Source organism: Schistocerca nitens, chromosome 11, assembly GCF_023898315.1.
Source record: "Schistocerca nitens isolate TAMUIC-IGC-003100 chromosome 11, iqSchNite1.1, whole genome shotgun sequence".
NCBI classification, from domain to species: Eukaryota; Metazoa; Arthropoda; class Insecta; order Orthoptera; family Acrididae; genus Schistocerca; species Schistocerca nitens.
Window position 1 is genome coordinate 38,229,712 of NC_064624.1, and position 24,364 is coordinate 38,254,075.

General features: G+C 39.3%; 1 protein-coding gene across 6 annotated transcripts in view; it reads left to right on the forward strand.

Annotated features, from left to right (window-relative positions):
* LOC126213319 (zinc finger protein 726-like) overlaps nucleotides 1-24,364 on the forward strand; it is a 113,402-nt gene that overhangs the window by 78,117 nt on the left and 10,921 nt on the right. For 5 of the 6 annotated variants that reach the window (XM_049941007.1, XM_049941006.1, XM_049941008.1 and 2 more), the window contains one exon: nucleotides 3,093-3,130. The exons of the other annotated variant lie outside the window; for it this stretch is intronic. In XM_049941007.1, the coding sequence (XP_049796964.1) occupies nucleotides 3,093-3,130 (38 nt within the window). The remainder of the gene's footprint in view (nucleotides 1-3,092; nucleotides 3,131-24,364) is intronic. 6 annotated transcript variants of the gene reach the window in all.

Here is a 24,364-nt window from a genome sequence, read left to right on the forward strand (position 1 = left end):
CACCATACCATTAAGGCAAGTTACTTACTTTTGAGCTAAAGGAATATATACTTATATTGTTGTTGTATGATCTTGCTTGTTCACTAGATATGTAACCACAGCAGTGTGCAGCTCTTGATGGAGTGACACTTACATGCATTACTCTTTTGTGACAGCATACCAACACAACTGAAAAATACTTCTGAGCACTGCTGTAGCCTAACGAAACACTCCAAATACTGTTATCTGCATATTTGCAGTGCTCACTGTAACTTGTTTGCAGCACATATACAGTCGCTATGCTTTTACTGAGGAGGTACTACAAATGTGGAACAATTTCTTTTTCCTGCTCAATTACAGGCCACCTAAGATTTTACATTTATTTATGCTAATTCTTCATCTGTACACATTTTTCTTTCCACGCATCTGACGTCCAATTTGTATCTTGTGTTTTTGGAACTGTTTTGCTGTGGAGAATTTACAAACTCAGTTCTGTTTCTGTATTTGGGTTGGTTTTAAATATCTTTCTTATTTATACAAGTTTCTTGTAGGTCTTTGTGCACTCCTGTAAGCCAATGATGGTTTCTTTTTTTTTATGGTTTCAGTACTGCTGCAAATTTTTTGTTTCCAGTATGCTAATACTCATTAGCCTTCTTTGCCAAATTTTGTCTCCAGTTACTTTCCTACATATTTATCTATACTTCTGTATTGTTTCTGAATTTAAATGTTTGTGCTGGTGTTCTGTTTCCTAATATATTTCCTTTTTTCGTAATTTTCACTATTTTTGTTGATTCTAAAATTAGTATTTGTGATACAGGTGTGTATTCTGGCCAAATGACTGCCTTGCAATTCGGAGGTTCTGTAATTTTGGAGAATGAATTATTGCTATAAACATCTTCTGTTAACTGAAATGCAAAGTCAATCTTTCATAGTCTTCCTCTTGTGGTTCCATTTTCCCCACAATTTGGCTACATGACTTCTCATAGATCCTTAAATTTGTCTTCCCCTGATCCTCCCACACTTCGTATTTGATTGGGATGTTGCAGTCCTGTTGTTACCCATTATTGCTTCACTGCTTCTTGTCGGAAGAGATGAGTAGTCATGCTTAGCCTACTGTTTTTCTTTCTCTCTGTTCTGTGCTTTCTCTACACTGTCAGTATTGCTAAATTATCTGCAAAAGTCGGAAAGACAATTTTGATGTTATCCATTTTCTAACCAAGTAGTATTCAACTTCTGGTATTAGATTCTGACAACTGCTCCATGTGTTCAATGTTCACTTTTCTAGTATTATCTGAAAGAAGAATGGATTTAGTCCATTGCCTTGACTAAAGTCTGTTCATAACTCCAATGAGGCAGTAGTTCTTTCAAGAGAACTTGTGTTGTCTTCTGTATTTCATATTCTTTAAGAATTTTGAATAAAAGCAGTCTTGCTTTGTAGTCATAAGCCTTCTAAAATTTTGCAGATGTATTCCAATAGTATTTTGCTCCTTTAGTCCTTTATCATTCTGCCCTTCACAGGACCATCCTGCCCTAAGCCATCTCTGATATGTCTTGAATTTTAGGATTTCTGCTGTTGTTTCCTACTTGAACTTTTCATAGAATTTCTTTGGATGTTATGTGAACATGGTTATCGGTTATTCTAGGCCAGGTATCTTACTTTTATTATTCAGTGATAATGGTTAATGTCAACTGGTGTGTGTCTCACTCTGAAATTCATTATCTTTTTAGAATTGTGCTTTGTTGTTGGCACATAAGCTGTCTGATGTTCTCAAATCATATTATTGTTGACCTCATATCTTTTTAATGGTGTATGCTAAATGTCTTTTTCTTACCATTTTTCCTTTTTTCTTACATCCACAGTCAGGCAGACATTCATAAAGAAAAACATTTTCTCCCATGACTGTTATGGAATGTACTTATTCAAAATTAATTTGGCAGCTGTACGATTCTCAGGTGGTAGCTCAGTGTGAGGTCTGAATCCTTTACAATTCCTTTTCAGGTAATACGTTCCTTGTGTTAACCATGTTTACAGATTCCATATTCATTACAAGATGGGAGTCTTCATAATCTGTATGCCTAGACCATGGTAGTACTTCATGTACTAATTTCTATCAAAGTCATGTCATACTGCATGTCTTAATATCCACTCCCCAAGCACTACGCATGACATTTAATAACTTTGACTTAGTTCATAGTAAGCTGTCACTTGAGTATGGCATAAGTCAAAATTCCAGTTGTGAATAAATACATTTAATAGAAGTTTAGGCAGAAAATGTTCTCATTACCATTCTGTACCAGTCTGGAGATAAAAGTTTAATAAAATTTGTATGTTTTCCTCTGGAACTTTATCAGGTGCTTCTCAACATTGTTCTGAAGACTGTTTTACCTTCTTCATTGTTCTTGTTATCCTGATATATTGGTGCATGTTCATTAATTATTATGTACGTCTAATCTAAATATTGAATTATTACAGGGAGAGACTTTTTCTGGAGGTAATGAAAAATTTGGTTCCGTTTGCAACATAATTGCCATTTATGAATGTAGAGCCTAGTTCTGGAATAGTTTCGCGAATTTCTTCCCTATGTTTTCTGTGCAGAATCTACAGTTCTCTGGATGTGATATTTCTTCATCTGTGAATGTGTTATTTTGTAATGCCAATTTTAACTTGTTATCCATTTACAATGTTTGAAACTGTTTTGAGTTTGCCAATAGTGTCACTTATTATGATGGATTCATCTGTCACTGAATGGCAGTTTTCATAATGGAAAGAAAGTGAAGGAAAATTTTACACAAGGTGTAAATGCATGACAGATTAAAGATGTTTTTGTTTACTTTCCTGTGTGTAGTGTCTAGTAGGAAGTATGGCTACAGCCAAATTACTGGCTTCTGTAGTTATTTACAGTACTAAAGACAGTGAGAAAATGGATAGCAAATTCTTACTAACATTCTGTTTTGTTAACTGTCACAGTTTATCATGTCCTCTTTAATGATATTTTCAAGCCTAACATAGGGCAATTTGTGGCCCAATCACATGTTGGTGGGCGTTAATAGAAATCTATTTATTTACTGTCTCATCAGTTGTAAATCACTGGCCATTTCTTCAAATATTTCAGGTGGAAACCTCAACAAGATACGCATCTGATAGTGCAAGGTATGTTTTCATAATTCACTGCAGAACTTTTTGAGAAATATAAATTTTTATTTATTTACTGTGAAAGTACTTCAGATATAAAATGCACTACTGTAATTATTCATTAATGCTGTTTTGCAACAACCATTATGTGACTATTCCTAGATAAATACAGCAAACGTCTGATAGTCATACAGGAAAGTAAAAGTTCAGGTGCCATATCCGCAGCTGTATTGTGCTTAATGCAGAACGTCACATGAAAATCACTGAAATTCAACAGATTCATCTTGATGGGCACAAGTAAATGTCATACTGCAGTAGAACAAGTAAGAAAAAAGTGTTACTGGTTATATATCCAAAAGTTGGAGCTGATTCCCAGCCTTTCAGATTAATGAATATAGAGGTGAACACCTATTTCAATGCAGTGCCGCAGTGGTGCACAGGTAACACACAAGCTTGTTATGGTGACAGTTTACAGGCCACCATCAAGAAGAATTGTAAGTAGCTGGTGCCAGTTTCAGTAAGGTTGTGAAGACTTAGCTGGAGAATCCTCATTATCTTCGTTTCTCTTTCGCCCTGGTGTGTTCCCGAAGGCTGCCCCATTCATTAGATACATTACAGGTGACAAGGTAATGGATAATTCCCAGCTCCGGGTCAACAGGTAGGGTTCGCACATACTCTCTGGTACAGGCCAGGCCCAGAGAGGGGTGACTGCCTAGTCTGTTACCTGCCGAAATGCCAATTGGCTTCTCTGTCAGGTGTTCAGGAGGTGTGACCTGAGGTGTGAACATCATTTACGGTGGGTGAATTCCCCCCCCCTGAAGAGGCCCCCAGTTGGAAGGAGCATGCCATTTGAGATGTTGGCCATCATATGGGATTTTTTTTTCCAATGACTCAATCACCATCTTAGTGTGTGTCTACTAAATGTAAACAGAATGAGGGTAAAGATTTGAAGGCCCTCCCAGCTGCACGTCAGTTCCTCATGGTATCACGTACCAGAGGTGGTCGGTCCTTCACTATGGTTAATGCGTGCATTATTCCGAAAGGTGTTATTGCAGTTGCATGCCCTGTGAAATCCTGTTCTCATTTATGTAATGCAACTTTACTTCTGAAGAGGTATTGTGGTTTTCAAGCCCAACAGCTGCTTTCAGCATCACTCCTCCAGAGTTATCCAGTTTGTGTTGAGGACCATTGTACACTGAACTATTCACATGGTGTTCTTTACATTCTGATGTTAAGATGGCCGCACCGAGGGAGAAATCCACACTTACCTCTCTAATCATGGCATCACTGCAGCCCCGTTGAGTAATGAAAAAGATGGATGCAAACTTAATGCCCACATGCACTCCTTTTCTACCGTTTTCTTGAGTAGTGTTCGCCTCAAAGATTAAGGCAGGCTATGAAGTCATTCCCCCCATGAACCATGGACCTTGCCGTTGGTGGGGAGGCTTGCGTGCCTCAACGATACAGATAGCCGTACTGTAGGTGCAACCACAATGGAGGGGTATCTGTTGAGAGGCCGGACAAACGTGTGGTTCCTGAAGAGAGGCAGCAGCCTTTTCAGTAGTTGCAGGGGCAACAGTCTGAATGAAAGACTGATCTGGCCCTGTAACACTTACCAAAACAGCCTCGCTGTTTTGGTACTGCGAACGGCAGGAAGCAAGCGGAAACTACAGCCATAATTTTTCCCGAGGGCATGCAGCTTTACTGTAGATTAAATGATCATGGCGTCCTCTTGGGTAAAATATTCTGGAGGTAAAATAGTCCCCCATTCGGATCTCCGGGCAGGGACTACTCAATAGGACATCGTTATCAGGAGAAAGAAAACACGTTCCACAGATCGGAGCATGGAATGTCAGATCCCTTAATCTGGCAGGTAGGTTAGAAAATTTAAAAAGGGAAATGGATAGGTTAAAGTTAGATATAGTGGGAATTAGTGAAGTTCGGTGGCAGGAAGAACAAGACTTTTGGTCACGTTAATACAGGGTTATAAATACAAAATCAAATAGGGGTAAGGCAGGAGTAGGTTTAATAATGAATAAAAAATAGGAGTGCGGGTAAGCTACTACAAACAGCATAGTGAATGCCAAATTGTGGCAAAGATAGACACGAAGCCCACACCTACTACAGTAGTACATCTTTATATGCCAACTAGCTCTGCAGATGATGAAAAAATTGATGAAATGTATGATGAGATACAAGAAATTATTCAGGTAGTGAAGGGAGATGAAAATTTAATAGTCATGGGTGACTGGAGTTTGACAGTAGGAAAAGGAAGAGAAGGAAACGTAGTAGGTGAATATGGATTGGGGCTACGAAATGAAACAGGAAGCTGCCTGGTAGAATTTTGCATAACTTAATCATAGCTGACACTTGGTTCAAGAATCATGAAAGAAGGTTGTATACATGGAAGAACCCTGCAGGTACTAGGTTTCAAATAGATTATATAATGGTAAGACAGAGATTTAGGAACCAGATTTTAAATTGTAAGACATTTCCAGGGGCAGATGTGCACTCGGGCCACAATCTATTGGTTATGAACTGTAGATTAAAACTGAAAGAAACTGCAAAAAGGTGGGAATTTAAGGAGATGGGACCTGGATAAACTGAAAGAATCAGAGGTTGTACAGAGTTTCAGGGAGAGCATAAAGGAACAATTGACAGGAATGTGGGAAAGAAATACAGTAGAAGAAGAATGGGTAGCTTTGAGGAATGAAATAGTGAAGGCAGCAGAGGATCAAGTAGGTAAAAAGACGAGAGCTATTAGAAATACATGGGTAACAGAAGAGATACTGAATTTAATTGATGAAAGGAGAAAATACAAAAATGCAGCAAGTGAAGCAGGCAAAAAGGAATACAAATGTCTCAAAAATGAGATCGACACGAAGTGCAGAATGGCTAAGCAGGGATTGCTAGAAGACAAATGTAAGGATGTAGAGGCTTATCTCATGAGGGGTAAGATAGATACTGCCTACAAGAAAATTAGAGAGACCTTTGGAGAAAAGAGAACCACTTGGATTAATATCAAGAGATCAGATGGAAACCCAGTTCTAAGCAAAGAAGGGAAAGCAGAAAGGTGGAAGGAGTATATAGAGGGTCTATACAGGGATGATGTTCTTGAGGACAATATTATGGAAATGGAAGAGGAGATAGATGTAGATGAAATCGGAGATATGATACTGCGTGAAGAGTTTGACAGAGAACTGAAAGACCTGAGTCGAAACAAGGCTCCGGGAGTAGACAACATTCCATTAGAACTACTGACGGCCTTGGGAGAGCCAGTCCTGACAAAACTCTACCATCTGGTGAGCAAGATGTATGAGACAGGCGAAATTCCCTCACACTTTAAGAAGAATATAATAATTCCAATCCCAAAGAAAGCAGGTGTTGACAGATGTGAAAATTACTGAACTATCAGTTTAATAAGTCACAGCTGCAAAATACTAATGCGAATTCTTTACAGACGAATGGAAAAACTGGTAGAAGCTGACCTCGGGGAAGATCAGTTTGGATTCCGTAGAAATGTTGGAACACGTGAGGCAATACTGACCCTATGACTTATCTTAGAAGTAAGATTGAGGAAAGGCAAACCTACGTTTCTAGCATTTGTAGACTTAGTGAAAGCTTTTGACAATGTTGACTGGAATACTCTCTTTCAAATTCTAAAGGTGGCAGGGGTAAAATACAGGGAGCAAAAGGCTATTTACAATTTGTACAGAAAGTAGATGGCAATTATAAGAGTCGAGGGACATGAAAGGGAAGCAGTAGTTGGGAAGGGAGTAAGACAGGGTTGTAGCATATTCCCGATGTTATTCAATCTGTATATTGAGCAAGGAGTAAATGAAACAAAAGAAAAGTTCGGAGTAGGTATTAAAATCCATGGAGAAGAAATAAAAACTTTGAGGTTCGCCAATGACATTGTAATTCTGTCAGAGACAGCAAAGGACTTGGAAGAGCAGTTGAACGTAATGGACAGTGTCTTGAAAGGAGGGTATAAGATGAACATCTACAAAAGCAAAACGAGGATAATGGAATGTAGTCTAATTAAGTCGCGTGATGCTGAGGGAATTAGATTAGGAAATGAGACTCTTCAAGTAGTAAAGGAGTTTTGCAATTTGTGGACCAAAATAACTGATGATGGTTGAAGTAGAGAGAATATAAAATGTAGACTGGCAATGCCAAGGAAAGCGTTTCTGAAGAAGGGAAATTTGTTTACATCGAGTATAGATTTAAATGTCAGGAAATCGTGTTTGAAAGTATTTGTATGGAGTGTAGCCATGTATGGAAGTGAAACATGGACGATAAATAGTTTGGACAAGAAGAGAATAGAAGCTTTCGAAATGTGCTACAGAAGAATGCTGAAGATTAGATGGGTAGATCACATAACTAATGAGGAGGTATTGCATAGTATTGGGGAGGAGTTTGTGGCACAACTTCACTAGAAGGGGGGATCGGTTGGTAGGACATGTTCTGAGGCATCAAGGGATCACCAATTTAGTACTGGAGGGCAGCATGGAGGGTAAAAATCGTAGAGGGAGACCAAGAGATGAATACACTAAGCAGATTCAGGAGGATGTAGGTTGCTGTAGGTACTGGTAGATGAAGAAGCTTGCACAGGATAGAGTAGCATGGAGAGCTGCATCAAACCAGTCTCAGGACTGAAGACCACAATAACAACAACAACAACAACAACAACAACATGAAGTCATTACAGTCCAACCATATATTCCAAACCAGATGATTCTAGGCACTACAGTCTGGAACGACGCGACCGCTACAGTCGCAGGTTTGAATCCTGCCTTCGGCATGGATGTGTGTGATATCCTTAGGTTAGTTAGGTTTAAGTAGTTCTAAGTTCTATGGGACTGATGACAGCAGTTAAGTCCCATAGTGCTCAGAGCCATTTGAACCATTTTGAACCAGATGATTCCCTACAGGTTTCAACATTATAATAAAACACGTATCCTGTCAAAACATGGCCAAATGTGTTACTCTTGGCAGAGATGCTCATGAGGGCAGCTGTTTGCCTCCTCTCTGCTGTATCAATTGCAATCCCATGAATGTCCCATGTGTCTCAATGAGCAAGCCATCCAGGAGATCTGAGTGAAGTGCATCAAACCCCACTCTGTGACTTGCAGTTGTTAGCTAGTCAAAATCCGTGCATTTTAGCATCTGGCATGTACAGACCCATTTTTGCTATGCCGTGCGTAACGGAGGATATGCCCATCCATACTTGCAACCTCAAGTTCAGTATTGCAGTAGTGAAATCACCCTGGTCACAGTAGCATCCCTGTCTCCTACTACAGCTGTGCAACAAGCCATCATATCTTTGCCCCTGGTGGCGAAATCACTTGCCACTCAACTGTCAATCTGAAAGGACAAAAGCAATACTCCTACAAAGACTTTCTACAGCTAAAAACAGTCTTCATCTTTCAACTAGAAAGTTCTAAGAACACAAACAAAAACAAACAGTCTTCTCCTTCCCTGACTTGGAGATCATCGACAGTGGTTTTGGCACATATACCCTCACCTGGATGACCTCCATTTTGCTGGTGCCGATTTTCTGCCATGGAATTCAGATTGACGCAGGGAGAGTGCCAATATGTTTGTAGATCTCGTGGAACAGGATTCTCCATCCTCTGCCCCCTGTAGCAGTGAATTTTTGAAGGTGAGCTCTCAGCAGCCACCAAGGTGACTAATCTTCATTTGTTCCCTCCTCCCCAATCCCCATTATGACTGTTCTCCAATGGAACATTCATGGCATTAAATCCAACAATGAGGAATTACAGCTGCTCTTGAAATTGCAGTGTCCACTTGTTTTTTGCTTCCAAGAAAAAAATTGTCCTCATAACCCGTTTGATCTCTCATGTTTCCTTCTGGTCCTCTGTGGCCTCCCCCCCCCCCTCCCCCTCCAGGGCAGAATTCCCACCTCATGGGGGAGTCACACTGGCCATCCATCTAACATGTGACTGCTAGCTGTTGCAATCATAATTTTCCTTCCTCATTTCACCTTTTCTCTTTGTAACATCTACACCCCTCCATCATTTGCTGTTACCAAGTCAGACTTACTCTAGCTCATTGGTCAGCTCTCTCACTCCTTTTTGCTGCTTGGCGACTTTAATGCCCACCATCTGCCTTGGGGCTCTTAGAGAACCTGTCCAAGAGGTTCCCTCTTAGCTGACCTTCTGAATCACCTCTTACCACTGGAGCACCACGTTTCTTTCAGATTCGATGCACATTTATTACCAGTTGGACCTGATGTTCTTCACTGTCCAGTTCGCCTGCCATCTTGAATGGCCCGTTCCCTCTGACACATACTGAAGTGATCACTTCCTGTGTGCTATCAATTTGCCAACTCCTACCCTACCTGAGTGCAAATTCAATTGGCAGCTTTCTGAGGCTGACTGGGGGCTTTACCCCACCATCACGACCTTTACACAGCCGTGATGACCAGGTAAAGTATCTTCCAAACGTTATCCGTACCGCCAAAGAATGTTCCATACTGTGCACTTCGAGTTTATTGTAGTGGGTCCAGGTTCCTGGTGGACTGAGGCATGCAGCGATGTGATTCACGTGCAGAGATGTGCTCTCCACATTTTGAACCATCATCCTGATACATCTGCTGGAGGGCTGGTATCCTCTGTAGTCCTTACATGTGGGGCTTCGGAGGCCATCTGCCCCATTTACTAGAGGAAGTTTTGAAAGACAGTTTTCTGAAGGTTTATATGGTTTGACTTGTCACACACATTTATCCAGAAAAATGTGGTGACTGAATGCTCGTCCTGCATATCATTGTCTTTGCTATCCCCATTAACCATATTATGGAATCTCCCAACAGACATCTCATCTTCCTTTTCGTCAAGAATTTTACAATCTGTTACAGTTACACACCAACGTGTCTCCTCATGGGCGTCTTCAGCATCGTTCCTATCATCTTTCCTCATGAAGCATAGGCAGTGGCTCACTTTTCCACTGCCAAAACCTTTTGTATGAATATTTGGCAGCGGAATGAGTTTCTTACACCCTCTTTACATCTTGGGACTTTTGTTCTTCCATTCACTGAAACTAGAAAATTCCTGGGGCTCATGTCTGATAGGAAATTACATTGGTCCTCCCATATATTCTTACCTGGCTATACATAGTACCCAGTTCCTCAGTGTCCTACATCTCGTAAGTGGTACTTCCAGGGGAGTGGATCGACCACCCTTCTCCATTTTTTTTTTATCCCATGTCCATTCATAACTAGACTGTGGATGTTTAATTCATTCTTCTGCACCTCTTTCCATCATTTGCTGCTGTCTTAACACACTCCACCATCATGGAATATGTTTCACCACTGGCAGCTTTTTCACCAGCCCAGTTGAGAGTCTATGCAGAAGATGCTGAACTAGTAGTCATACTGGCATGATGACCTCCTCAGTGAATAGGCATGCCGTTTCTCTTTCACGCCTGACCACTTATCCTATTTCCTCTTATTTGATGACTCCCTTGCCTGCTAGTACGGGGCATGCCATTCTTCTCAGTTATCTCCTGGAGTTCGCTTTTGGCTTCTGCTTTGGCAGCTTAATTTCACGGTGCCTGCCAGTTTCCTGATGGTTGTCAACCCTTCGCCACCTTGCCTTCATGTTGCAGCTCATGTTCATTGTGGACTTCATTTTCTTCACTTTTATGAACAGGACCCACTGTAGGAAAAAACGCATGAATAGTATGCACTAATCTGCCGTCAAGGTACAAAATTCGTTGCAATATTACACTCTACACGAATTGTACTGACTGGCAGTTGGTTCACCAGTTGATAACTCAAATTTAACAGTATTGTGCACCATCACTTGTCCCTCTGAGAAACCTAGTAGCCATCCTATTAAATGTTCGTGACTGAAGTCCGCAATGTGTTTTGTTTCTATCTCTGATTTAAACATATTAACGTTTGCATGCACCTCATATCTCAAATCTTTTAACAAAACGTTTCAAGTATACATATGAATTGCCAATGTTGCAAGTGCCAGGAAGTATTGACACAACTTCCCCATTTCCTAGATGCAATTTATCATTAACTATGTGGAGCTGCTACTGCTGGTTCAGTTAAAATCCTGTATTTGTCACTCTATGAGGCTTCCATTCACGCTTTCAGGGTTTTACATGCATTGGTCATGTGTGATATTGGATCACATGTTTTTTTATAGTTTCAGGGTATATTTTAACATTCGACGTTTTCAAAATTATTAACTGTAACAGCGTAGGCAATCTTTCAAATTCCTTGTTCCCAATTCTTATCGCCTTCTTGGTTAAACATATTGAGTGCTTACCTAACAAATATGGTTTTGCCCTGATGACCCTATATGTTCTGTCTTAACTCAGAAATCCTCCTCCTCCTCCTCCTCCTCCTCCTCCTCCTCCTCCTGTTTCTGGTTTCATCCATAGTCCATGACAGCTCTTTCAGCCTGTCAGTTACTGGCTTAAATGTTACTGGGAGACCCTGGTCTCACTGCAGTTGACCTAACTTTCATGAAAGTAACTTCTGTCGGATTGCCTTCTGTACCTCAGTTCTTAACATTACACTTTTTTGACAACATGCTGCTGCATACTAAGCCATTTTTGAGACCGTTTACAACTTATGTGTACTTTGAGACAGTCGGTGGTAATGGATGTGAAGTGCCTTAGCTATCACATTCTTGTTCCACACATATGCTAGTTTTGCATTGACTTCTTTAATTTCTTGTTGACACACAGTTCACTTTCCTGTATTCGAGCATTCAACACCTCAACATTCATAGCATCTCCCTTGACAAGACATTCAGTTCCATTAATTTAGTGTTGATTGCCTCCATTTTTTTGTCAAACGCACGTACTTTGCATCCTCTGGATGAATGTGCAACACGTGTAAATTTGTACATAGTGTACAATATACTGTAACAGGTGCATTGCCTTTTTGAAGAATCATTTTGAAATTTTGTTTCTATTGACCCTCATTCAATTTACTAGTTTCATCTGTAACCAGCAAGCTATACTGAGAGTTACTCCAGCAATCCACATACATAACGAATTCATTGAGTGACATGTCAGTTCCTACCTGTACTTGGAAAATATGCTTTAAATTCAGATTGTCCTGTTCGAAAGTTGTAAGGTTGGTGTATCCCAGACCAACAGCTTTGGTATGCTTAAGTATGTCTCACTGAAATAAAATGTATTGTCTTTCATGTGGTGAGCAAAGCAGAAATGTCAGCAGATATCCTGAATTTCCACCGAGATGTTGCCAAATATGAATGTGCTGTTTGGTTTTACGTTTTCAGGTGGTGCAATATCACTACTTTTGCTGGCAGTTTAGTATGTTAGTGCCTTAAGTCCATGCAAAATCTCCTGCAGTAGCTGATATTTTGACTGAAACAGAATTTTGAAAAATATGTACATGCTGTAAGTGGACTCCCACAGGATATGTCAACAGTGTAAGAACTAGATTATTTTCTGCAGCATGAAACCCTAATAACCAAAGCACCTTTAATATCAGGAAGTAATGATCTAATCATCTTGTTCTTTTGGTTTCTACCTTCATACTGCAGGATCAGTCATTTAAAGACCCTTGTGGTGAGACTGTTTCGTCCACTTGGTTATTGTGGTAACTGTTTATTTACATCGAAATGGAGGGATTTTATAAACTGTTACTTACAGCTGGGTATATAAACAAACTTAAATGAGATCGTAATTCATTGCCCATGTCTGGTAATGTTGAAACATATATTTCCACTTCCATTAATGCACAGAATGCATAATGGAGTCGAGCTATGGTAGTTTCCAATCAGTGGAAATTTTGGCAAGCTATCGACAGTAGACTACTGCACAATGTGCTTTAGAATTGGAGGATATGTGACTGCCATCTTTGCCAACACAGTAGCTCATCCTGTACCGCTTTTTATTACAATGTTAAAAATCAGCTCCTGTAGATCTGTGCTCCATCTGTTGTTAAATATTTTAACTGTACCAACTGAATTCCCTACAGAGATGGTAAGATCACCTGGTAACATTAGGGGAGAGCAAACTTTTCTGTGGAACAAGGCTGAAATCTGTCACATTGCATGGTCACTGTCATTCATCCAATGCGAATATTACCTTGTCATCACTAAATTGATGGTTCTCAAGAAATGCTACTTATTAGAACTCCCTATTCGAAATTACACTGACAATAACATGCTTACACCTACTGGTATTCAAACAGTAGGTTTGATTGAACCGCATTATGTTGACATCAGATGCCTGCTGCTGCAACAACTTCACCTTTCGTGCAAGGAAAGCACATAGCGTTAGTGAGAAGCTTATTTGCTAATTTTCTCTGTTCATCAGCATCAATACTGAAATTGGCTCACAACGGATTTTTGTTGCATGACATTCTTATCCTTTAATATTTGTCACAAGTGAGCGAATTATTTATCTGTTGCTGTAAGTATATTTTCGCCACATCTACTAATATTATAGTTGTAATGGTACTATTATTATTTTATTATTGTTATTTTGTGCACATTTGTGTGTTTATCAAGAACATTTATACACTTTATTAACTGTGTAGTCCATAGACCCACTGGCTGAATTGCATCACTCATTTGTTTTGTGTTACTTGCAGCACTTAGATCACGCAATCCAATGGTAGCTCTCATAGTAGCAGCAGTAGCACATCAAAGTACTGTGAGCTGACATGTTTTTACAAGAAGTGGCTTGTTTTAAATTTTGTCAGTGTTCCTTACCTTCAACTCGTATACTTCATATATGTTTGTGTATTTACCACGCCAACTCTGGTATGGATGGATATAGTAATTGCTGTGTTCAGATGTGAATCAAGTTGGTGATTCTTCTCTCACAGCTCCAGGCAGTGTTGTCCACCAATTGGTCCACTGCTGTGGTCACCCTGGGTACTGCCCGCACTGAGATTGACCTCTCACTTGTGGTTGAGTGGGAATCATTCCAGCATGTGGGTGGCAGTGAAAGAATTTCCATGTTGCCAATCGGATAGCTGGCTCAGTTCGTCTGATGAACAATTTGGTTTCTGTCTATGGCTGATGAAATCCATGAGCCAGGTGAAGTCGGTTGCCATGTTCCAGAGGAAGCCTCTCAGCGTGCAATACAGGACATTCACTGAGGGTAGTCTTACTGGTGATTGGAAGCTCTGGTGTTAGGTGTGTAATGGCACCATTTAGAGACACGATTGCATAGGAGGGGAAGGGGAATCCAAAGTGCATACTGTGTGTAGTCTCTACAGATGAGAAATGGGTGCTCCCAGATGCCATGAAAAGCATGGAATAGCCAGCAGTAGGTGGTGGCTCACATTGGTGCTGACAATATGTGCCACATTGGATTGGAAGAGGTTCTCTCTGGTTTCAGGCGACTAGCTAGTGAAGACTGCCAGTCTTGCTTGTGAGATGAAGGCGGAGTGCACCATCTGAAGCATCATGGGCAGAACTGAAAGTGGTTCTTCTGTACAGAGTGTAGTGAAGGTCTGAATCAGACAGTTCTGCAACTGTGTAGGTTGCAGATTCCTCGACTAGCGCCAAAAGGTGGTGGATTTACGGGTTCTGCTAAGCGGGTCAGGAGTCAACTACACAAAGGAAGCAATTCCACGAGTGTGGGGATGTGCAGAGGAGACTGGGCTTTTTTAGGTTAGAGGGTCTCAGGTAAGTGCAGAAAGGGCTTCAGTTTAAAAGGCTGCAATTAGAACACTGAAAGAGGGTAGATACACCACAATAAAGACATGGAAATAAGTTCAGCTGAAATTTTTCAAGACACCTAACCATGTTTCAAAGAATAGATGAAATTCAGTTGGTGGTGTAGTGTTCATTGCTGTTCGAAGTAGTTTACCTTGTAGTGAAATTTAAGTAGATAGTTCCTTTGAGGTAGTACAGATAGCGATCAATTAAAAGTTCTGGGTTCAGATGCCATGGTCTATCTGTAAAACTACTTCCTGACGTTTTGTTGCCAACTGCAGGCAACATCTTCGGAGGTGAGTCAGTGATGGGTGCCAAGCCATGGATTTCCCGTTTATATAGCATGCATAGAGGGCACCAACATATGTGTCACATCGTTGGAACAAAGTCGACCGCCATATCCTGACTAACTTTAAGCCTTCCTTTTTTCTGTTGAAATCATTGTGGTGTTCCTGAATTTCTATAGCTTTCCTGTACATACGTGAATAATAATCGATGTTCTGGCTAAAAATGGTTCAAATGGCTCTGAGCACTATGGGACTCAACTTCTGAGGTCATCAGTCCCCTTGAACTTAGAACTACTTAAACCTAACTAATCTAAGGACATCACACACATCCATGGCCAAGGCAGGATTCGAACCTGCCACCGTAGCGGTCGCGCGGTTCCAGACTGTAGTGCCTAGAACCACTCAGCCACTCTGGCCGGCTATGATTAGTACAGGTGGAGTTTATACCTACCAACTGGAAAAAAATAAGTTCCCTTCACGGATGCTCTGACTTGGATGAAACAGATGCTGAACAGCTCAAAGAAAACTTGTAATTTGAAATAGGTATGCCACTCATATATTGGCGAAAATAAAAGTTTAATGTCAGTGGTAGACATAAAGCGTCGTTGAAACCGTGCTGAATGGTGTGTGTGAAAATTATTTTGAACATTGGTTTCAGAAGCACACTGAAAGTGTAAATGGTTGCGAAAACATCGTTGACATCTTAATAACCATGGCCAAACAGGGAGTATAACAGGTACAGGGATTAGTGACCACAATGTTGTTGAGCCATTAGGAGTTCACAAGAGTGAATACTGTAACATCAAAACTCACCAAAATAAACGCATAATATATGCCCTTGAGAAAGCAGATAAAAATTCATTTGACACATCCCAAAGAGACAGTCTCCGCTCCTTCAGATAAGTCTTTCTAAACATAATCCAGATGCGGTTTAAAGTAAAATAAGTAATAATTGAGAGATACATATCAAATAAATAATAAGTGGTACTGACACAAAGCAGGTCAGACCAGTGTTGCAGAAGCAATGAAATACACGTCAAATTTAAAAGAACGTAAAATGCATAAGATTGCCGAAGTCTTACAGAAGCTCGAAATTTAGTGCAAACTTCAATGATAGATGCTTTTAATAGTTTCCAGAACGACATTCTGTCTCGAAATCTGGTAGAAAGCCAAAGAAATTCTGGTTGTATGTAAAGTATGCAATCGACAAGGTGCATTAATACCTTCACTGCGCGATAGCAATGGTAAAATTATTGGCGACAGTGCTACTAAAGCGAGTCACTGAAGACGGTTTTCATAAATTCATTCACAGGAAAAGCAAGGTATTCCTGAATTGTAATCAAGAATAACTGCCTACATGAGTAACTTAGAAGTAGGTATCCTAAATGTGGTGGAGTAGCTTATCACTTAAGAAAGGCAATGCCTCTAGTCCAGACTGTACACCATTCAGGTTCCTTTCAGAATATGCTGATACAGTAGCTCCATATTTAGCAGTCATATACAACTCTTCAACTGCAGACTCTTCAGCATCACTTACTCAATCAAATGTGGTAGAGTATACAACTCCAGTTACTGCAACACCAGGCAGTTTGGCAACTCCTCGGACTGTACGGAGCAAGAAGGCACCTCAACAGCTACCTTGACAACTAGACAGACAGAAGCCAGGTTGGGTAGTAGATCGAGAAATGCAAGATCGCCAAGGAACAGGAACACTTTTAATGCCTGGATCCAGAACTTATGTAAGTGAACCAACTCAGTGCATTTTAAAGGAGGATAATCAGAGTGACCAGTTAAAAACACCACTAAGGCTCATACAGCTAAACATACAGTACCTTAGAAATAAGCTTAATATTTTACAGGTTTTTGTAAATGAACAGTCACCTCATATAGTAGTGTTAACTGAGCATGGATTAAAATATGATGAAATTATTTACTGTAAACTAGAGGGCTACTCCTTAGCAAATAGTTATTATAGACAGCAACATAAGGGTGGTGGCGTGGCAGTTTACATTAAGTGAGAATCTCGAGTACAAGAAAATAAACTATCTAGACCAGTACAACAAAGAAGGCTTGATTGAAGTGACAGGCATTGAAGTCCACACTAAAGAGTGTAGAGAGATTATGAGAAAACATGAAGTTATTGGGATTTATCATCCACCAAAGGCTGATGTAGTTAGCTTCATAGACATTTAGTAGAGTAGTGGGATGTTGTGGTCCCAGTGATCTAACTATACTTGGTGATCTGAATATTGAGGCAAAATCTTCCAGTTTGTTTAATATGAGGTTAATAGATACTCTTAACCCATATAATCTCATAAATGTAGTAAATAGTGATACCAGGGTAACAAAGTCCACATTTAGCAGAATTGATTACGTTATACTATGTAAACATATTAAAGACAGTCTTAGGTGCTGGAATATGGATCTTCACTACTCTGACCACAAATGCCAGCTTGTAGAGTATGTAAACACAAGCATCCCAAAAATGACAAAAGTTATCGAAAATAAAAGAATCCTAAAAGAGGGTAACATCCTTGCCCTAAGAAATAAATTAGCTATAGAGGACTGGCATCTGGTTTACCAGACTGAAGGATCTGAAAACAGATTGGCCAAATTCTATGATACTATGCTAAGACACTTTGACAGATGCTGCCCTGTTAAGAAAATACAAAGTGTGTTCACCCATAACCAAAGTGCAAAAACCAACAGACTGATACTTCCAGCAAATATGATAAAACTCAGTCAAAACATCCAGGACCTGGATGTGTTACACAACTCAACAAACCTGCAGGTTTTTAAGGCCAAGTACAACGAAGCCAAGAAAATCTTTTAGAAAGAGCTTTCAGATCTAAGAAAACAGATATACAGCAGTGAAATAGCTCAATCAGACAATATAGCCAAGACCTCGTGGAGAATTGTAAATCAGTTTCGCAAAGCCACACTGAAGCCAGAAACTGAAATTGTAAATATAAGACATGAAGGAAACACAGTTAAATATCCTAATAAAGTCTGCAGTGTTTTCAATAAATACTTTATATCTGCAGCTGTTAGTCCAGTTAATAACACAATTGTGAGTAGTGAGGTAAAGCTCTGCCCCTTTGAAGAGCCACCCTTTGAATTCAAACAAGTGAAAAAGAAATAGGCAAGATAATAAATAACCTAAAGAATAAGTTCTCATCTGGATGGGATGGTTTGAGTAGTATCGTGATTAAAAAATGTAATAAGGAATTAGTTAAAATAATTACCCACCTGGTAAACTGCAGTATCAGAGAACATACATTTCCAAATGTATTGAAATGGAGCACAGTTAAACCAGTGCATAAAAAAGGATCCAAGGAAGAGGTTTCAAATTTCAGGCCCATATCATTAATACCTGTCTTCAGCAAAGTATTTGATTTTGTGCTGCTGACACAACTTAGTGACTATTTCTTGAAAAATTAGTTCCTAACAGAGACACAACATGGATTCTGAAAAGATCATATTACTATCACAGCAATTACGGAATTTCTTCACAAAACGTATGATACCCTTGAGGAAGGAATGCAAGCAACTGGCATATTTCTAGACCTTACTAAAGCCTTTGACTCGGTAAACCATGAGTTACTTTTCAGTAAACTTGAGTCATACAATGTAAATGCTGCATCCATGCAATTGCTGGCTACATATTTATTTAACCGCAAGCAGTGTACAAAGCTGACTTACAAAATCAATAATCAGATCATTAATTTCCAGTCCAAATATGAGACAGTCACACAAGGTGTACCCCAGGGTTCAATTTTGGGCCCTTTCTTTTTCCTAGTGTACATAAATGATATAGAGCAACCTTTCAACTCCCAATTGGTAACTTATGCAGACAATACCTCAGTTATTTCTTGGTAAACAAAATAACGAGTTAACGTTGGTAGCAACTGAGGGACTACATCAAATAACTGCTTATATCCAAGATCAAGGTTTGAAAGTTAATATCAGTAAATCTCAGTTATTGCCGTTTAAACTTACAAACTCACACCAAACCTCTGTCAGTAACATAGGTGGAATTGAAGTAGTGGACACAGAAGGCTGGCGATTTCTAGGTATTCACCTAGATGAAAATCTAAGATGGGTAAACCATATCAAATTTTTATGCGATAAAATCAGCAGTTCATTACATCTAATCAGCCCCTTATCAAAAGTAGTCCCACATTAGATGTTAAAAACAATTTATTATGGAACCATTTTTGCACTGATTAATTACGGTATAGAGATATGGGGTTGTGCTGCCGACATACATATGAACAGAATATTAACCCTATAGAAAAGAGCAATCAGAATTATCCATGGATTAGGGTACAGAGATTCATGCAGGGAAATCTTTGTTCATCATAAATACCTCACAGTCTACACACTGTATCTTCACAAATTAATTATATTTTTTGTTACACATCAAAACAAAGCAACAAAGTGCTTTGATATGCATGCCTATAATACAAGAAATAAAGACTGCTACTACAGACAAAGAACAAAATTTAAAATAGACCGTAGTCCATGCATTAGTGGTCAAATATGGTCCAACAGATTACTGAGCTCTATAAGGTACCAAAAAGGGAACTTATTCAAAGTGAAACTGAAATATTTCTTGATTGACAAGTGTTTATATTCTTTAAGTGAATATTAATATTAAACTTAAATAAATTATTTTGCATGGAGACACCAACTGGTGTTTTTTGCAAACGTCATAGAATTTTTTTTTACAAGTTTAGTACATTCATATATATATATATATATATATATATATATATATATATATATATATATATATATATATATATATATATATATATGTGTGTGTGTGTGTGTGTGTGTGTGTATGATTACATATACATGATACAAATGTACCATTCTACCTAATAAGGTACAATATTGGGTGTTACATTGCACCTATTACAAATATTCAGATTTTACACACACACACACATATATATATATATATATATATATATATATATATATATATATATATATATATTGTAAAATCTGAATATTTGTAATAGGTGCAATGTAACACCCAATATTGTACCTTATTAGGTAGAATGGTACATTTGTATCATGTATATGTAATCACATATGTATATATGACTGTACTAAACTTGTAAAAAAAATGCTATGACGTTTGCAAAAGACACCAGTTGGTGTCTCCATGCAAAAAAATACAATAAATAAATAAACTGCAGAAAGATCTGTACCCGAAGACAGGAAAATTTCAGAAATTACACCAGAACCCAAGAAAAGAATTGGGAGTAGTCCAATGAAATGCACACCCATACCACCAACGTCGCTTTGCAGTAGGATTTTGGAAAATATAATCTGTTTGAACATTATGAATTACCTTGAAGACATCATTTATGGACAAATAACCAACACATATTCGGAAGACATAATTGTTGTGTAACACACCTTGAAGTATGACTTGGTTCTTTCAACGTCATATGAGTTATTGATTTTGCTGCAAAGGTAGTATAGGAAAGCAGCACACAGATGTTTTGTAGACCGAATTGAAATTTGATCAAATAAATACTTTTCTTTTGAGAATGGTCCTTATGATTGTGATGCACAGTTAGTTATATGATGTAGTTCCATGCAAGTAATACAAAAGTCCTCCAAAATAGTGCATTCAATTTAACAATTGCAAAGCTAGCAACAGAATGGGATGAGATCTACAGGGAACCTGATGCTAATTTCAGATTTAATGTGAAAATAATTTCCTTAAGGAAACAACAAAAAGTTATTGTAAGAAACAATCTAAAAAGCTGTGACTTATTAAAGAGATGAAAATATGATGTATATAGAAAACCGAAGTTTATCTTACAGCCACAAGGAGTGATTATCCAGAAAAAGCCAAACATTAGAAAAACTGTTGCACTGTATTAAGAAAAATTATTAAAAAGTCAAGAAGTGTGTGCATTATGTCTCTGATTAGCACCTCTGATAATAAAAATTAAAACAATTTGGGATATTGCTAGAAAGGAGACAGGACAGTTGAAATCACAGAAAGATTGTATTCCTATCAAACTTGATGAAAAGTTTAATAAAAATCAGAAGTAAGAAGTAATGTTAATAATCATTTTTTTAATATTGTAGGGACACTAGGATTCAGCTGTTCATTAGGAAATACAAGGTTGTACATGGAAGAAGAAATACCTATGCAATTTGATAAAACTGAAATTCAACCCACCTCTCGAACTGGAATTAGGAAAACGATAAATTCACACAAAGTAAAAGCTCTCATGGAATTGATGGCTACTTCCAACAGAGTACTAAAAGCCTGCTGTGAGTAGGAGATGCACAAACGGTTTAATTCATATGTAAGTGGAAGAATGCAGAAGGGTGCAAATTAACAGTACAGATAGTGTGCAAAGTCAGCAGTCCTCTATTGGGGGATGTATCAAGAATGGTCTTCAGTTTTGTTCCCCCATATTTTTGTTAATATATATTAAAGACGACCCATTTATACCAAAATTTTAAATTTTCGTGGCACATGCATTTCATATATCATGGAAAGGTAATACATACAAAAGATGACCAAATTTCGAGTTTAGTCTTTCATAAATATAGTTCTTTCATTGATTACAGATCATACAATAATGCTGGCAAAAAGTATAGTTGCCTTTCAAAAACGAGCGAAGTAAGTACTTGACCAATTTCACATGTAACTGGCTTTACTATGCAAAAAGTCAGTGTGTTACGCAACATGTATTCAGCCATGTAACCCACAGACCATGCTTGTCAGAAATATAAAGCTGCTAAAATTGAAGCTGGTGCTCTTAGGGTCCTGCTTAACCATACCCACGGTAAAAACATTTTTTATATAAGAAAACTTACCTTTTCTTGTAGTTTTACTCATGTATATTAATTTATACCATTAACTTCTTCCATCTGAGTGTTTGCACGGCTCAACATTCATGTAGTTATTGGCTGACACCACGTCTCCTGTACTCTAAATCTCTGCTTTCGTTGGCTGGCGAGATCACGTGACACAGCTATACGTGGCCTACAAAAGGACGTCACAATCTTCATTTCAGTGCTTTGGAAGCTACTGTGATGTAATTGGAGTTCGTGTTCATACTTTCGTGATACGAAAATACAGGGTGTTTCAAAAATGACCGGTATATTTGAAACGGCAATAAAAACTAAACGAGCAGCGATAGGAATACACCGTTTGTTGCAATATGCTTGGGACAACAGTACATTTTCAGGCGGACAAACTTTCGAAATTACAGTAGTTACAATTTTCAACAACAGATGGCGCTGCAAGTGATGTGAAAGATATAGAAGACAACGCAGTCTGTGGGTGCGCCATTCTGTACGTCGTCTTTCTGCTGTAAGCGTGTGCTGTTCACAACGTGCACGTGTGCTGTAGACAACATGGTTTATTCCTTAGAACAGAGGATTTTTCTGGTGTTGGAATTCCACCGCCTAGAACACAGTGTTGTTGCAACAAGACGACGTTTTCAACGGAGGTTTAATGTAACCAAAGGACCGAAAAGCGATACAATAAAGGATCTGTTTGAAAAATTTCAACGGACTGGGAACGTGACGGATGAACGTGCTGGAAAGGTAGGGCGACCGCGTACGGCAACCACAGAGGGCAACGCGCAGCTAGTGCAGCAGGTGATCCAACAGCGGCCTCGGGTTTCCGTTCGCCGTGTTGCAGCTGCGGTCCAAATGACGCCAACGTCCACGTATCGTCTCATGCGCCAGAGTTTACACCTCTATCCATACAAAATTCAAACGCGGCAACCCCTCAGCGCCGCTACCATTGCTGCACGAGAGACATTCGCTAACGATATAGTGCACAGGATTGATGACAGCGATATGCATGTGGGCAGCATTTGGTTTACTGACGAAGCTTATTTTTACCTGGACGGCTTCGTCAATAAACAGAACTGGCGCATATGGGGAACCGAAAAGCCCCATGTTGCAGTCCCATCGTCCCTGCATCCTCAAAAAGTACTGGTCTGGGCCGCCATGTCTTCCAAAGGAATCATTGGCCCATTTTTCAGATCCGAAACGATTACTGCATCACGCTATCTGGACATTCTTCGTGAATTTGTGGCGGTACAAACTGCCTTAGACGACACTGCGAACACCTCGTGGTTTATGCAAGATGGTGCCCGGCCACATCGCACGGCTGACGTCTTTAATTTCCTGAATGAATATTTCGATGATCGTGTGATTGCTTTGGGCTATCTGAAACATACAGGAGGCGGCGTGGATTGGCCTCCCTATTCGCCAGACATGAACCCCTGTGACTTCTTTCTGTGGGGACACTTGAAAGACCAGGTGTACCGCCAGAATCCAGAAACAATTGAACAGCTGAAGCAGTACATGTCATCTGCATGTGAAGCCATTCTGCCAGACACGTTGTCAAAGGTTTCGGGTAATTTCATTCAGAGACGACGCCATATTATTGCTACACATGGTGGATATGTGGAAAATATCGTACTATAGTGTTTCCCAGACCGCAGCGCCATCTGTTGTTGAAAATTGTAACTACTGTAATTTCGAAAGTTTGTCTGCCTGAAAATGTACTGTTGTCCCAAGCATATTGCAACAAACGGTGTATCGCTGCTCGTTTAGTTTTTATTGCCGTTTCAAATATACCGGTCATTTTTGAAACACCCTGTATGTAGTGTACATGTTTCCACGCATTAAAGATCTTTCAAAAACGCTTTGATTTTTGCTAGGTTGAGATTCTTAAAGTGACAAATTTCTATACAGGTTTATTAATCTATAACTATTCACGGGATTGATATGGTTTACAACTCCTATGGAAACGATATCATCTTTTAACATGGAAAAATGTATTGCCACCCAGTAAAAAATTTTTCACTGTAGAAAGCGCGTTTCTAGCTGGGAAGTCTGAGAATTTTTTCTTGTCTTGATATACACCCAGTTAAGAAGGTTTAAGTCTTCCATATGAAATGAAGTGCCTATTGAGAAGAACCGCCGTGCACAGGTTATACAGTTGTTTTATCAAAATAGCAACACTGCATTGCAGGAATATCATTGAAATAAATAGTTGAGAAGAGGCCCCATGTCAATAAATGTGTTGAAGAATACAATCAAGGAATTTGAAGAAATAGGTGAATTGAGTAGTGCAGCAGCTTCAGCTTATCATCCAGCAGCTGCCTCAGATTCTGCAGTAAGTGCTAGAGTTCTCACAGTATCCCTCTCCCCCTTCCCCTCCCTCTCTCTCTCCCTTCCCCCTTCTCTCCCTTCCCCTCCCTCTCTCTCTCCCTTCC